At 41.4% G+C, this 16440-nt stretch overlaps 1 protein-coding gene across 1 annotated transcript; it reads right to left on the bottom strand.

The window, feature by feature from the left end:
* Positions 1-3003: 3003 nt before the first annotated feature.
* WDR4 (WDR4 tRNA N7-guanosine methyltransferase non-catalytic subunit) lies at positions 3004-16356 on the bottom strand. The gene is made up of 11 exons (XM_035116179.3): positions 16194-16356; positions 14944-15006; positions 13773-13919; positions 12295-12451; positions 11290-11402; positions 10462-10522; positions 9643-9741; positions 8111-8175; positions 7175-7358; positions 6389-6458; positions 3004-4757 (listed from the first exon to the last, which is right to left on the bottom strand). Exons 1-11 carry the CDS (start codon positions 16310-16312, stop codon positions 4594-4596), a joined length of 1242 nt encoding a protein of 413 aa, XP_034972070.2. The 5' UTR covers positions 16313-16356; the 3' UTR covers positions 3004-4593.
* Positions 16357-16440: the final 84 nt, after the last annotated feature.

Here is a 16440-nt window from a genome sequence, read left to right as displayed (position 1 = left end):
ATTTACAATATGAGGCCCCTGTCTGGAAGCACCTGCATTCTCCTAGAGATGAAATTTAAAATAATAATAATAATGGATTGATTCGAAGAAGTGTGAGCATAACTCTGAGTAGAACACTCTGGCACTACACTACTCCAGTGCCAGATGAAAACTTATTTAGTGTTTCCAAGCCAATCTAATTCCCCAAAGAAATCCTTTTACGATTTTCTCAAGGAAAGCCGACACCTGTAAAAAAAACACAGCAAAAAGAAATCCCTGTTACTTCAGCATTTCATAGAGCTCCTCAAAGACTTGGTCAAAGCCACCTAAGAGCATTTTAGAAAGGGCTCCTCAACATCTTCCCCTAAGATAAAGCAGGGACAGTGACTGAACAGAAACAGACACCAACAATAGATACGGTTGGAGCATACATGGTTAAATGAGTGCAGGACCCTATTGGACAGTGCCGGTGTCGTCACTGGCAGTGAACTTCCTTTCCCAAACCTGCGTCATTATGTGAATGGTTAGAATGTTTTATTGAGAACTGCTTGCCTACTAGTATTTCTCCCCCCAAAACATAGCTTGAAAAGCAGCCATGCCACTGCTCTTTCCATTTAAAAAGAAAATTCATTTATACTGTTTGTGCATATGTAGCATTGGAGAACTCATTCAACCTCTTCCCCCCAATGGTGAACAGCAGCATCCTGAGGGACAACAGCCTCCCCCGCCCCCCAGCCAGAGGATAAGTCCTACTTGGGTCACTCAGTTCCCATGGAGCAGGAGTAGAACTACAGTACTTTATCACACCCACAAGTTATGCAGTGGGGGCACACCTGTAGAAGGAAGCCTGTCCTACACATGTAGGGTTCTTCACACAATGAGAACCTGTCTACATAGATAAAACTCCCTGGCTTAGTACTGTACTGCATCTGAAATATATTTCTGATATATTGCACCTGGGGCGCTCTCTCTCTCTCTCATGAATACATTCTGGAATCTTAAAAAGTAAATAAATTACAACTCATGTGCTCAAAACAATGCAACATCTACTATATTTCATGTGCTTTATATTCATTTAAGCACACAAAGCACTGACCTAACAATGAAAAGAACAAAGAGCACCAGCATGGAAATATTCTCCTTTATCCTTCCCAACAAAGAATCCACCTATTTGCCTCACAGAATGTGGGTGTGTAACTACCGTAAGCAGTGAGTGAAGCAGCAGCTCTGACACAAACAGGAAGCGTCAGAAAAAGTGTGTGTGCTGTACCAAAACATGGTCACAGACTCTTTAATAGACCCTTTTAAGTTGCCATTTGAAGTTTCTTTAGAGCACAGCCTTCCTCATGATGACAATCTCATTTGGAATAGTTTGGACAAAGGAAAGGGAACAATTACTTATAACTGAACCTTCTGATTACATGCACCAATTTGTACAGCACAAAATGTGACAATTGTTTGGGTGAGTGTTCTGGGCATAGGTTTTATCTGGAACAGGACTCCCAGGCGGTTTGATGAAAACCATAGCTGCCAAGTTTTCGCTTTTCTCGCGAGGAAGCCTATTCAGCATATGGGAAAATCCCTGTAAAAAAGGGATAACTTGGCAGCTATGATGAAAACTCTTACGAGGCAAACAAAGGAGTCTGGGACACTCCAATATTTCATTGTGATACCACACAGACTACTTTTTGCCAGGAGCACAGCAAATAAAAGGAATTGCAGATTGCTACTGGACTACAAGGGCTACAAGGGCTACTTGGCCGTATCTTCCATGGTTTTCAGAAAGACAAGACCCAGCTGTTACTTTAAAAGTTCACAGGTTAAATCACTGTTGTGGGCGTTCCTCAACAAAGTACAGGTAGTTCCGTTAGCTCAAGGGTTTCCATTTATGTAATGCAACTTGTCCATTTTCCACACCCCCTCTGGAGGGTTGAGGGAAACTGCAGAACAGATTTAGGAAGCGTGCATACGTTAATGAAAATAACATACAAAAATGCACTATATTTGGGGAAATTGCTTTGCAAACATGTGTATGTGAGGCAAAACATACACATCCCAAACAGCGTATATTTGGAGAAATTCACACTGAAATGTTGGACTTTCATGAGGCTTTTTAAAGAAAATCATAAACTGATGTGGGAATGTGGAGAACTGAACTTAAGACCAGAAAAGCCAACTCAGACTCTATGATCTGCAGGTAAGGCGTGGCTGGTGGTGCCATTACCAAGGACAACCCAGTTGGCAGTGACCTATGACCGGGCCTTTTCAGTAATCGTTTCCCATTTGAAGAACGCCCTCCCTAGTGAAGTGGATCTGTCTCCATCATTGTCAACTTTCAGGTTGATAAACACTGCATTAAATTACCAGGAATATTCATAAACCAGAAAATAATCCTATTGAGGTCAATGATTAATCAGCTCAGTAATGGTGCTGGCAGTCCACAGCTCTCATTCACCTCTGCTTAAGATGCTGCTTGAAACTTAGGGAAAACTTAACAGGCTAAGGTCCAACACTGTTTGTGTAGACAAGCTTTGTGTAACAATTGCAAGTTGAGTGCAGAATCTACCTCAAGCACTTGGATGGCTCCAAACCAGGAGCTGCGCATGTCCTGTGGGGGTTTAGATTCTGTGAACATTACAAACATCAAAATTCCCTTTGGTTTCAGAAGCACCGTGGAAGGCAATAATTTACTGCTCGAGAAAAGGCACCGCAATGATATGCTGCATGCACATAACCACTTGTGCAATTGCTTTGATCCAGGTCTGGAAACCCTGCCCCATTAGATATTGCCAGTAGGAGCCTCATCAAACCTACAGCCTTTTCTTTCGTCTTTTCCTTGATTGTTCTATGTGCAGTTCCCAGGTTCGTTCTCAACAGGCCTCCTGATGAGAAATGCCATTCAAAAGTAGCTGGGGCAATCACTACCTGTAACTGTCTCAACTTTATGAAATGGAATTCTGAATAACTTGAAACAGCTGAGATGAACAGGCAGAGTCTTCTTGGCGACAGAATGCGGCTGCCACATTTTACGGCTTGTTTACAGTATATTATTCATTCAGTGATATGCCACTTGTATGCCAATATGGTATATACTGTATCAGAACACTTCAGTGCCTCTCACATTCTAAAACAGAATCTATGAAATAAAATCCTTTAACTTTGTATTATTATTATATATAAAAAAGACACTCAAGCTGGCAACTTGCAGTCTAAATCACATCTCAAAAGTATGGATACTTTTTCCCATAGTAAAAAGGTTGCCTTAATTTAGTTCGAAAAACAAACAAACAAACCCACCCATCCAGCTATCAGACAGATTCCTTCTAGAGAAAATCGCCCCATTGTCAAAGGACAACTCCAGCAATGGAATCCCACTTTTGGTCCAGTAAGTCACTACACTCATCTTACACTACAAAGTAAGGTAAAAGGTAATGGTAAATGAGCCCTGGATGGTTAAATCCAGTCAAAAGCGACTATGGGGTTGCTCGCTTTCAGGCCGAGGGAGCCAGCGTTTGTCCACAGACAGTTCTCTGAGTCATATGGCCAGCATGACTATAAACCGCTACTGGCGCACAGAGGACCGTGACGAGTGTCAGAGCGCCTGGAAACGTAGTTTACCCTCCTGATGCAGCGGTACCTATTTATCTACTTGCACTAGCGTGCTTTTGAACTGCTAGGTTGGCAGGAGCTGGGACAATGGGAGCTCACCCTGTCGCGGGGATTCGAACCGCCAACCTTCCAATCAGCAAGCCCAAGAGGCTTAGTGGTTTAGACCACAGTGCCAACCACGTCCCAACACTATAATGCAATTCATTAACTTCACTATGAAGATATTGTGTTTCCACCAGTTTAAATGCACTGCAGAACTGTGGTTATGCAGGGACTCCACATTTATGATTTGTTGCACAATGAAGTCACCCCATGAAAGGTGACCTCTGAGAATTACCCAAGGATATTTTGGCTTTGGTAATGTACATCCTTAGCTAGTAACTAGAATAGTCAAAGGGATTGCTTCCAACAGGAAGGGGAGGCTAAACTCCAGGGTTGCGTGGCACAGTGGGATGCAGTGAGCTCCCCAGACCCCGCTGGGGAACAGGGCAGCATGGAGCGACCACCATTGACTTGTGAAGTGACTGGAAACCTCCTCCTCCATCCATTCCTGCTCTCCACCTTCTTTCTGGACAGAGGAGGACTGAAGGACGTAAGGTAGGCATTGCTGAGTGAGCTTTAGGGGCCTGTACTTGACAGAGGGTTCTGACACACACTATGGCTTATGTGGCACATGTACGAAAGCAGAACCAAGAAAGGCTTTCAGCTTGGAGGAGCACGTTTTGCAGTGTGTCCCCTTCCTCGCCATGCATCACGATGTCATCACCCAATGGTATCTACGCTGACAGTCAAGGCAAGCAGCTAGAGTTTGCAGAGGACATATTTATCACTGACAAGTTAGGAAGTGTCACCATAATAAGGCTAGTCGTGTGAATATTTGCACTTTGTGGAAAATATCAAGCCAGCTTGTTCTTCAGTGTGCCAAGTGATTCCGTAGTTCTCATACCAGCTTCTTCCAATGCATTGCAAGTCACAACCAAATTTTGCACTGAACAAGGATGCTGCTCATGTTTTGAGTTTCTTTGTCTGCCCATTTGATTCATGCTGTGGGTCCTTTCTCTTACTCTTCTGCTGCTGAAGTCTCTCTTCTTTCTTTTGGAGGTAAATGGCCATGTTATCAAAAGAAGCCTTGTAGAGATTTTGGTAGCAACTTTCTTTGCCAACGGAGCCTGTAGAAGAGAGAATTGGAACAGGCTCATAGGCATATGTTTTCCACGCACTGAGGGTCTGTTTTCTGTGCAAGTCAATAGAGGAGACTTAAAACCTTAAAAATCTGCATTTGTACAACCAACAATAAGCCAATATGAGTACTAAAGTGGCACTGGGTGCTTTGAGAAGGAGAAAATAGGCAACTACAAATACTAAGAAAGTAAAAAAAAATTGCTTTGTTAGATCAGGCCATGGTCCTGGCTTTCTGCCTTGAACTGTGATCGTGGTTGTTTTTTTTTAAATGACATTAATTAGTACACTGCCCATTACCCCCACTGATATCAAATGTGTTATAAGAGAAGCTGCTCTGGATCAGTAGAGAAGATAATCAAAAACATCTACATATCTATTAGCCTTTTCACTTCACTGGACAACGTTAAGGCTGTGCTAGATTTCCCCCCCAACAATAATGCATTCAAGGTTTAAATATTCCTCTACCATCTCACAACAGAAGAGAAATTGTGATCGTCTGCTGAAGGACTATTAAAGTTGGGGAGGGGGCAGAGAGCTATTAACATTTTGACAGTAAAAAGATAACTACCTTTTCTATAGGGGTAAAGACACTAATTAAGCATCTGGAACAGGACTCAACTATCAAGCTCCCTTATGCTAATTAGCTGCAATAATCACTGTAATCTTATTAGCCCCTTTCCCCCAGCTGCTGATACACTTAGGATCTCTGCATGGAACTATAATTTGAGATCTAGGAAAATTATTTTGCTGTGTTCTCACATTATTCAATGGTTCTTTTGTGGGTACTATCGATTAGCTGGATTTTTTTCATCTCACCTGACCTTAACAGCTCAAGGCAGCATGTAACAAAAACCAAAAATGAGCCAGCTACCAAAGTATAGTACTTTCTACCTTCAGGGAAATCTTTTCCACAATGCTGAGGAACCTTAGCATCTTTGCCACATGACCCCCACCCTGTTGCAAAGGATTCTGGGAATGTACACTCAGTCCAAGTGCTTAGGCCTATTGGACCAAGCAGTTGGTGTAAGACAAATTGCTATAAATTGCAAATTTCTGTAGTGGGTGGCAAGTTGGGGGGTGCTTGCTCATCATTACAGATTTTCTCAACTTGGGAATTCCTGATTAACTTTCAAACTGTGTTAAAATTGGCCTTTGGCCAATTAAAACAATCTATGGCCATTTAAACTGGGGGGGGGGGGTGTTACTGTTTTTGTTCTTTGCTGTTATATGTATTTTTGTATTTCTGTATTGTAAACCAGCTTGTGATCCTCAGATGAAGGGTGGCATAGAAATAAATAAATAAATAAATAATGATAATAATGATAATAATAATAATAATAGCACCCTGGCTAAAACCCTTTACACCCCCCCCATTCTCCCTCACATAATTACTCCAAAAGCTTGCCCACCATACCAAATCTCAGCTGACAGCAGGGATGGGTGAACTTCCATGAAATTCCACTCTCAGAACCAAGCCTCTTCAAAGAGACATGGCTCTTATGCAGTTAAATCTAAAAAGTTACTTTTTATGAATGCTGTGAGATGCACCCTCCTCAAATCCTACCCTGACACCCACTTTAAACGGTGTCTTCTTGGCCTTTATACTCAACCGCCTTACCTTCAAACGCTGCCCAGTTGTCACGGATGCACTTTGACATTTTAACCAACCCTCTCTCTTCAGTAGAAGACTGGAAAAAAGGAAAGAAGGAAACCTCTTGAAATCCCTATATTAAGCACATCGATTCTCATACAGGAAACCATGTTCTGGGCACAGCGCTCCCAAAATCTTCTATGATTTGCCCCCAAACAGTGTGTGTGTGTGGTTCCCCCCCCCAATCTTTTCACAAAGAGAAACTGAAAAACAAAAGAAGGAACAGGCATTCCACTCGGGTTTTTTTTTTAGATAAAGAAACCAAAGTAGCCCTATGTCACTGTTGCCTTGATCACCAGGCTGAGCTCTGGCACTGTGCCTTAGGCTGCTGACCAGCATGAAAAATAAAAATAAAAAAGAAACATGCTATTTACATGCTATTTGATTGGGCAACCATAGCTGCACCATGTTCTTCTCAAGCTTGAGTGTGTTTATTAAAAACTGGTAACACTGTTAAAGGATGTTGCCAAATGGATTCAGCCAGTGCTACCTAGCCTAATGTGCACAGATATTAAATAATTGACTCCCAAGCCAGCTCCATTTCAATGCTCTTTTCCTGTATGAGTATCCCAAAGTTATTTGCCAGACACCATAGCCCTGGAAGCTGTCTGCGGACAAACGCTGGATCCCTCGGCCTACAGAGCGAGATGAGCGCCACAACCCCAGAGTCGGACACAACTGGACCTGATGGTCAGGTGCCCCTTTACCTTTATAGTAGGGGAAGCCCAGCTGTAACCAGAAAGCTCCTCTCACCTGCCACTGTCCATTCACAGGTTGATAGAACAGAAGAGGTGTTTGCATGTCCTCCTGCAGAATCCAGAGCCGCCCCGTTTCTTCAAATGCAATGGCCCAGCCTTTGCAGATCAAGGGGATGTTCTGTTTGTGAATGAGTTTCTGAGCCTCGGGGTCAAGCTGGAAGATGGAAACTGTGGGAAGACTTTTCAGAAATGATCAATAATGATTAGGGCTATCATTGTCACAGAGCAAATTTTGCATGCCAAGATTGCCTAGCAGGTAAAAACTATAATGTGTCAATCAAAACTCTTAGAGACCTTGTGTAAAATGATTGTTGATTTGCCCTGAATTTCACATAAGGCTTAAATATACAGATTCCTTCCGGTCTTGGCCAATGCATGTAATATGATCACCTCAGGGATGGGGAATCTGTGGGGCTCCAGATGTTGCTGGACTACATCTCCCATCATCTCTGATCTAGGGCTGATGGGAGCTGGATTCCAACAACATCTGGAGAGCCAAAGATTTCCCATCCCTGTCATAGGGGTGCCATAGACATTGCCTATAAGCAATTGTCTAAGGTCCCCTTTGTGGTTCTTCCTGACCAACAAGAATGTCCAGTTCATGGCAGCAAACATCTCAGATAGATGCAGGAGAACTGCCCATGTTCTAAGGAAAGATTTCCAAACATGCCATGGATACAACAAAGGTAATGTAGTGATGGGAGCATCTACCAAAACAAACTTCATTTTACTATGTTAATTCAGACGGGCTTAATATTATTGAAGCAAAATATCATTATCATGAAGAAAGAAAAATCCACATTCTCGAAGGCCATGACCACGCTGCTTCCACGGTAATTTTAAAGCAAAAGATATCTGACATGCCTAATAATGAAATTATGTAATTTGGGTGTTGCTTCCACAGTAATTTTAGATATTCTTTTCCTCTTACCAGTCATATAAAATGGCAATGTAATTTCCTTCACAACAATAGGCCGTCCTGGAGACTGCATATTTCTGAGGAGGGAAAAGGAGATGAGATTAGAACTGCACAGGCAAGAGAATTTCTGGGGGGGGGGGGGGGAGAGAAACAAAGGTAACAAAGAGAAAGCCTTCATGTCAAATTCAAAAGCCTTCTTCAGGTGTTCAAAGGTCCAGGTCCATACTCAAACTGGATAGGGAGTTTGCGTATCTCAGCCCTCTCTTCTCCTTTCCAAGTTGAGCATGAAGATCCGGGGAGGGGGGGGCGCTTCTAACTGGATTTAGTTGAACGTGGTTAGAATCCTTCCCACAACTAGGAACTATGTACAGTTCTCCTGTAGAGAATAACTGTTGGGAGAGGAGGTGAGGCCAGGAGTCATGCTCCCCACCCCGGTTTGAGTCCCCCAAAATTATTCTGAATGCCCGAGGACTAAAGTCTTAATCTAAAGCAGAATGCAGTACTATTCGCAGCGAGAGTTGCACACCACAGACAAACTGCCCAGCCCCCTTCCACATTCTTGTCCTGAATCAAAGGCAGGCAGGTGAAAGGGAAGAATGAATCTGCAAGACTGAAGGTGCCCGTGAGCATATGTTAAATGCTAGTGTGCAAAAGTGGGGGGGGGGAGAACAAAAAGTTGTCTCTAACACCCAGCACCAGTGCAACAAATAAGGGAAGCCTATAGCCAAAATAATTACCTGCCTTAGCTAGACTGGAAGTTCTCAGGGTGGAATTCAGGGTTCGCCCGGCTTTCCTAGATATTATTATGCTGGGATAATCTAACCTTATACTTGTGTGAGGTTAAAAAAAAAGAAAACTGTAATATTCTCAAAATTAGTTCTCTGTTTATTTTTTGCCTGTGATTTTTGTTTGCATGTTTGGTTCTCTTTTCTTGGATACTTAATGCTGGATGATGACCTACAGGAAGCCACAGTTTGATCTAATGGGTTGGGTGCCTGCCTTCCTCCCACATTATAACTCCACCTCCACCTCTGGATGTAATTGCTGCCCTTGGAGCACCAGCCCACATGCCCCTTAGGAAGAGAGATATGCGATTTTAGCATGTAAGGTTGCAATGTGTGTTCATGTAGACACAAAACCGCCTACTTCATATCATCAATTCAAAGCAATTCAAGTAAAAAAAAAAGTTGACAATTAAATGGAAGATGAAATAGATTCTGAAGCGTTTTTAAAAAATATGTAAATCTGCAAACTCCCAAAGCTATTTCACTCCAGACCAACAGCGTTTCAGAGCAGCCCAGTGGTTTTATTCTCAATGTAACCTTGGGGAGAAAGGTGGCCAAAATGTTTTTGTGATGCTTTACACATTGTGTTGCAGAACTACAAAAAGCCCTCCTTGTCATTCTGAGATTAGGTTTTCTGTAATTTAAAACTTACTCTCACCTCACCTACACATACCAGTTTGAAAGCAAGTTTGCCTGGAAAGATGCAAACACACACACACACAGAGAGAGGGAGAGATTCACATGTTCACAGAACCTTACCTTCTCATTTGGGGGAGCCTCAGATGTACTCAAACTATTCAGATGACAGCAGTGCACTTCCTTCCCACTTTTGTATTCCCAGAGCCTCAATGTACAGTCCTGGGGAAGGGGGTACAGTTCAAGAGAGAGAGGCTGATTAACACCACTTCTGTCAAGAAGACAACCATACATGTATGCACATATTCTTAACAGAATAGGAAACCTGAGGCCCCTCAGATGTTGTTGGGCCACAGCTCCTATCAGCACGATCAATGGTCAGGGATGATCAAAGAGCCAGGCTTTAAATTCTCACTCAGTCATGAAGCTCACTGACTTGAGAGACAATGACTGATCCAGGGTCAATGCCACAGGATTGTTGGAAAGATAAAAGTGGGAAGAGAACCATTTATGCTACTTCCTTAGAGGAAAATATGGGACAGAAATGCAATAGTGATAATAAAAATAAAAGAATGGGAGTTGTAGTCGGGCACCCATGTGGCAGATCACAGGCTCCTCAGTCCTACTCTACGAAGTGAAAAAGGCCTATTCTTAAATACATTCAACTTTAAATGGCAAAACCACCCAACACAAAAATGCAGCAGTGTTCTGTGAACATTCATTGTAGTTACATTTTACATTCCCTTACTATGGCAATTAGGATTAGATGATCCTAAGAAAGCACTTAGAAAAGTTGGTAACTTCCTCCTCACCTCCCTAAAGGATGCTCCCGTTCCAGAAAAGTGTTGAGAAAAGGAAGTATTTTAGTCCCAGCAAGGGAGGAAAATGTGTAAGCAGCCTACTAAAATTCCAGATGTAAAATGCCTCACACAACATACATACCCCAGAAGCTGATAAGAGAAGTTCTGGATAGTTTGGTATTACAAATATTTTGCTGACAAATCTAGGAGGGGGAAAAATAAATAAAAGTTCAATGTTTGTGGTGTACACTTCTAACGCAAGCAAAAAGTAATAAAGTGTGAGGTGAAACCCTAGCAACAGAAGGCTCTACACTATGTTATCTTTTAGGACAGGAAAAATGTACACTAACCAATTAACTACCAGTATCACTGTTTAGAAAATAGATTAGAAAGAGGAAAACCCAAACGATGAAAAAGTGCCAGAGCAGCGCATTATAAAGAGTTTTCTGGGACAGGGGAAGATTGTAGTGCAGTATCCAAATGTACTCAGTAATGAAAGCCACCTGACATGAATTTTGATTAATAGAGAGTTGGAAAGGCCGCACTGCGTGAGCTTGTGTAAGTGGGAGCTCAACTCCTAATGTTGTCCTTACCTGACAGAATCAAGAGCTACAAGGGATGCAGCATCTCATCCAGACCAACTCTTTGGGCTTAGAGAGCAATTGCCGACGACCTGTCCAGGCTCTTCTTGAAACTCTTAGTGTGGGTTAGGGGGAATCTACAATCTTCTCAGACAGGCTTAAGAGTAGCCATTGTGGTGCCCTCCAGCCAATCCCATGAACCCCAGCACACATGGCCAATAGGGATTGTGGGAGTCATGGTCCATCAAGATCGGCAGGGCACATTGGCTAGCTTGCTGTGTAGCATTGAGCTTAAAATATGTCTTCCTACCTCCCGTCTCCCCCCATCCTTATAAACAGGGCACTCTTCCCTTTCCCTCACGTTGCAGGCTTTCTACAACTGCACTTACTCTCTGTGTCCCAGGCAGAAGGACACAATGTTATGTGGTGCTCTAGTCAAACTAACTCGTATCTTCTCATCACGGTCAGCGGTTAGGATATACTGGTCATCGGGACTCAGCGCCTAATGACACAACACAGGTCACCATGAAACAGCCCATGAGGCTTTGTGGCATGCAGACACATATGGAAAATAAGTACACACCTACCAGTTTGGTTTCTGATCTCTTTGTTTTCGGATTGACAAGACTTGGAAAAAAGTCTACAAAAGTTACCAGTCTTGAACATTTTGCTGGCCTGTTTAGTCACACTTGTCTGTGCTTATTTGTAATACACTGTGACACACAGAAAGAACTACATTTTCTTCCAAATTACAAGGTCTCCTGAAGTGAGTAAGAGTCCCCTGAAGATGCCCTTACTCACTGCAGGCAGTAAAACTAGGGGTTCTTGACAATCCTGCCACACAAAACATAAAAATGTTGGTTAAATTTATGACACAAGCAAAAGCTGGATAAGTTTTAAATAAGTGATAACCAAAGATGATAATAATCTGGTTATCTATCTAGTTTTGCTCAGAGCAGACACATTCAAAATAATGAACACAACTAACTTAGGTCCCTTAATTTTAATGGGATTACTCTGAGTAAAACTTAGTTGACTATCATTCATTGTTTTCAAAGGAACTAGCTGAAACTTCATATTTAACAAAAGGCTTACAACCCAAACTTATTTTAGATATCTTAAACATTTTTATACTATTCAAACCCATTCAAACCAAGTCTTCCGGGTGGTTCACAAAACAATATAAAGGAATAGTCAAACACAGAACACACGTTTATGTTGAAAATAGTTTTGTTGAGTTCACTGAGCTTTCTCCACTGTAACTGTGCAGACCCAATGAATTCTGGGGGAAATTAATTTAAAATGAACATGCTTAGGACTGGGCTGTATATTTACGCTTGGGACTCTTCTTTAAATAAACAAAGACGGTATTGAGCCATGAATTGCATACACACCACATCCAACAGAAGAGACAAGTGACCAAGTTCAATTGTTCCTGCATTTTCAGGCTCTGTTGTTGAGTACGAATAGACATCACCTGATTTGTCAGCAACTAGTATCTTATCTTCTGCTGCTGTTATAATCAGGGAAGTACATCTTCTAACGACAGACCTGGAAAGAAGAATCGACACAAACAGGGTCAAAACTTCCTCTTTGGAAGGTTAGCCTTTATAGCTAAATTATGTTTGCACATCACATTCTGATTGCTAAATTTGGGGCCAGGAAGGCATTTTCCCAGAGATGTAATGGCCACATTATTTGCATGAAGATATGCAGAAACTGAAAGAAATGAACAATATGTTTTGATCATGTCACAAATTTTAGACCAGAACAAATCTATATGAATTGACTCCTTACTAATAAGTATCTGAAAAAGGTTATTGGTAGCCAGAGGAAATAAGGCACTGCAGCTACAGAATTTTAGAAAGCCTGCCTTTCGGTTTTTCTGGAAGGGGTAAAAGGGTATGCGTGTAGCACAGTTCTAAATCCTAGGAATAAAATTCATTCATTCATTCATTTATGATCACTCTTAACCTGACCTTAATCTTAACCCCACTTTAACCCTACTCTTAATCCCATCACCACACACTGGAATAGCAAAAAAAGGACTCCTTTGCTTTGTCCCTTTTACATGAATATAAGTTGACACCTTCACCCATAATGTGGGCTCTTTTTAGAGCTGAAAGGAAGTATAGAAACATTTTTAAAAAATAAATAAATAAACTTCTGACACCAAATAAATTGGTTGGGAGGTGGGGGCCCCTTTTATCTGAATTACAGAATGGATATCATGTATAAAGTCACAATATAGAGAATTCATGATCGGGTACCTGTGAAATCTTGCACATTTTAGTGAGGATTTTCATGACAAAGAACAAAGTGATTGTGAAATCACCTGAGTTTCAAAAACAACTTGCAATGTAGTGCAATAAAGTTACTAACTTATGTTACGAGCCTGTTCTTCAGCTTTAATTCTCAGTGGCTTACAATAAACACATAAAATAAAATAATTACAACCAAGCAAACAAATAGAAGGCAGCTAAAACCAGCATAAAGATAAAGCACAGCAGGCTAAAACCAGATTTTATTTACTCTCTTAAAAACATTCCAAAATTTAACCACCAATTTAACTTAAGCCTTTTGTGAACTGAAAAAAGAACTAGGTGAGGTGTAATGACAGAGTTTTAGACTTGGACAAGGGAGATCTGAGTGACTTTGACCAAACAACATAGGTTGCCCATCCCTGCACTAGAGGAAGTGAAGGACACCAATAACTGGTAACTTTTCTATCAGTAAAGTTTCTATCAGTAAAGTTAAACATATCTGATCAGTTACAGAAAATGATCAAGAAATGTAAAGAGGTTTGTTTTAAAACAGCTCTTATTAATATTTGGGTACAAATATTTCTCCTGAAGTGCCTTCCTTTTCATACCTTACACTCAGACATTCCCAAGACGGTTTCGTACGAAAAAGGATCAGTCGTTTGTTGTCATCAGTCAGAGCAAAGTAGGTTCCTGATGAAGAAAACGTGCAGGCAAGGATATCGTTACTTGCTTCACCAGCTGACTTTCCGTCATCTCTAAAAACAACAAGAAAGGGAAAAAAATATTCAAGACGTAGACGTTTTGCACCCAGTTACCTCAAACTGCTAAGAACAGGAATTGCTATTTAGTGGGTTTTATCAATACAACATGTGTTTATTTACTAGAGTATCTGTACCATTAAGTCAATGGATACTTTATGGAATTATGTTTTCTATTATTTCAGAGGGTATCCTTCCTTCCACTAGTGTAAGTTCAGATTTTTAATTAAGTAAGTTCAGATTTTTAATTAACTTTACACACCAAATCCTTTCCTATAAACAATGGTGAAGGCAGAGCTCACGGTCGAAATAGAGATTTCTATAGCCCACCCCCAAACGACCACTTAAGAGAGTGGCAGATGATAAGGTAGCAGCAAAAAGACCTTCCTTCTTATTTTTAAAAAACATTTTATGGCTAGGAGGCAGCCAGTCAGGAATATACATGGTTGCAGATATTCACTGTACTATTTTTACTTTTAAAATAGCAGAACAGTACCAGTACTTATTCCCAGGTAAATGCACTGAGCATCAGGGCAGCAGAAGCCAGCACCATTTTATCTGTGTAGGTGCTATGATTTAACAGAGTTTTTTAAAAAATGGCAAACTGCACATGCCCAGCACACTTTTTATTATTAGGTTAGTCAAAGAGTTTTTTGCTTGGTATTTTTTCTCTAACTGATCAGGGATGTGGAAACACTTGTAAAGTGTGGAATGGTGGTGGAAGGGAGAAATGTTAAATTATGCAGTTCACAACTGAAGAAAAACACATGACCATTTAAAACCCCATCCCATACCTGACTATTGAGTCCAAGGTCTAGAATCACTTAGCTGCACTACTGCATATAAGTAGTTTGTATTCCTCAATTTGTTTTTGTATTTTACGTGACACTGGTGGTAGTGGCAACATTTATTTTCAGCCACAAACAACCAGAACTCTAAGAGATGTAAATGTCATATTCAACAGAGTTGCTGAATAAATGGATTTTCTACTTCAGATTAAGGGAATTTTAAACAGTCCTACCCTTGATTCTGTTGAAGCTTCTCTCTTGCTGTGGAACAGTCATAAATGAAAATATCATCATTCCTGGAAATTATATAATTATGTCAGATCAGTATTTTCCAATAAGCATAGCACCAATTGTGTCACATCTTACTTATCATGCCTTTTTAAAAAGTAAAATTTCAAAATTAATGAGGTTTTCCGTTTCATTTTATAGACTTGGAACATATAGACTTGGAAAATACTAGGGCAGAAAACGCAGAGAGGTTTTAGAATCTTTTGTGAAAAGTATCTTTTACACGGTTTTTTCCAAACTTCTGCATTATTACCACAGATGTCAGCACCTCTATACTGTACGGTAAATGTACAGTATAATTAAATGGTCTATTATTTATTGGCCAGAGACTGATACAGAGCTTCCTTATAGCATAGCCTTATACATGTCTACTCAGAAGTATATCCCATTGAGTTAAATTGGTTTACCCATTTCATGGTTCAGTTATAGAATCCCTGTATTAAGAGGGATCAGGTAGTACGGTAACCATGGGAAGGTAGAAAACAATAGGACTGGAGACCTATTGTCAACACTGACAATACACTGTTTACCTGGAGTAGCTGATTCAAAATAAAGCAGCTAATTATATAATATCTTGAAACCCAAGTGATCATATTTTCAGAAGAGCAGTGGGTAATACATTCTCCAAAGCAGATAATGTGCAGAAAATAAGAAGCAGAGAACATGCACACTCTGATTACTCTTACTCCTGAAAGCATTACCTATTTTGGAACCTTTTTAGCAGGAAGAAACATGTAAATTCAATCATCCTAAACCTATAAGGCTGGGGAAAAGCTGTCCACCCTCTTCATCCGACCAGCATTTTATTTGTGCAATTCAGCCTATTTCCACTCAACTTTTCTAAGCTGTTCAGCATTATGCACACTGACCAGCTGCCTGGTGATACTGTGTGCACACTGCCACCGGTTATTGATCCTGACCCACTGTGAGTATAAAAGGGGGGGCAGCTTTGAAGTAACTGATCAGAATTAAAGGGTGAACGCGGTTACCGCTTTACACACTCCGTTAAAAAAACCAACCACAAACCTTCTCACACAGTCGCTGCCTTACAACGGAATCTTAGCCGTGCCTACTCAGAGTAAGTTCAATGGTAAATGCGGTTAGGGCTGCAGTCTCAGCAGAGATCTAGACAAGACGACGGGAGACCGAGGCTAGAAGAGGCTGAAGAGCAGCTCCTCAGCCCGCTTTCACTCACCCAGGCTCTTTGTAAAGGGCCGCCAAGAGCTTGGCTCCACCGGTGACCACCATCAGGTCTCCGCAGACCGCCAGCCCCGGGGAAGAACCCGCAACCCCAGCGGGGTCAGTAGCCTCCATGCCCGACAACAGACCCGCGTGGGGGAAACCACACAGTCGTCGCCGGCTGGTGACGTCACTGCGGGGCTCATTGAAAAGGACATCCAAAGGCCCCTCCTCCCCAGTTGAGGTACGAGAAGCCCCACCTC

This window comes from Zootoca vivipara, chromosome 4 (genome assembly GCF_965207765.1).
Source record: "Zootoca vivipara chromosome 4, rZooViv2.hap1.1, whole genome shotgun sequence".
In the NCBI taxonomy this organism is placed as follows: domain Eukaryota; kingdom Metazoa; phylum Chordata; class Lepidosauria; order Squamata; family Lacertidae; genus Zootoca; species Zootoca vivipara.
This window is presented reverse-complemented; position numbering and strand designations above follow the sequence as displayed.

Bases quoted from the DNA above. Each gene is read 5' to 3' on its own strand.
- WDR4 (XM_035116179.3), bottom strand. From the start codon at position 16,312: ATGGAGGCTACTGACCCCGCTGGGGTTGCGGGTTCTTCCCCGGGGCTG. The intron at 13,920-14,943 runs GTAGGACTGTTT...TGTTGTTTTTAG, and splicing joins AAGCTTCAACAGAATCAAGG to AGATGACGGAAAGTCAGCTG. The intron at 9,742-10,461 runs GTATGTATGTTG...CCCCTTCCCCAG, and splicing joins TTCTCTTATCAGCTTCTGGG to GACTGTACATTGAGGCTCTG.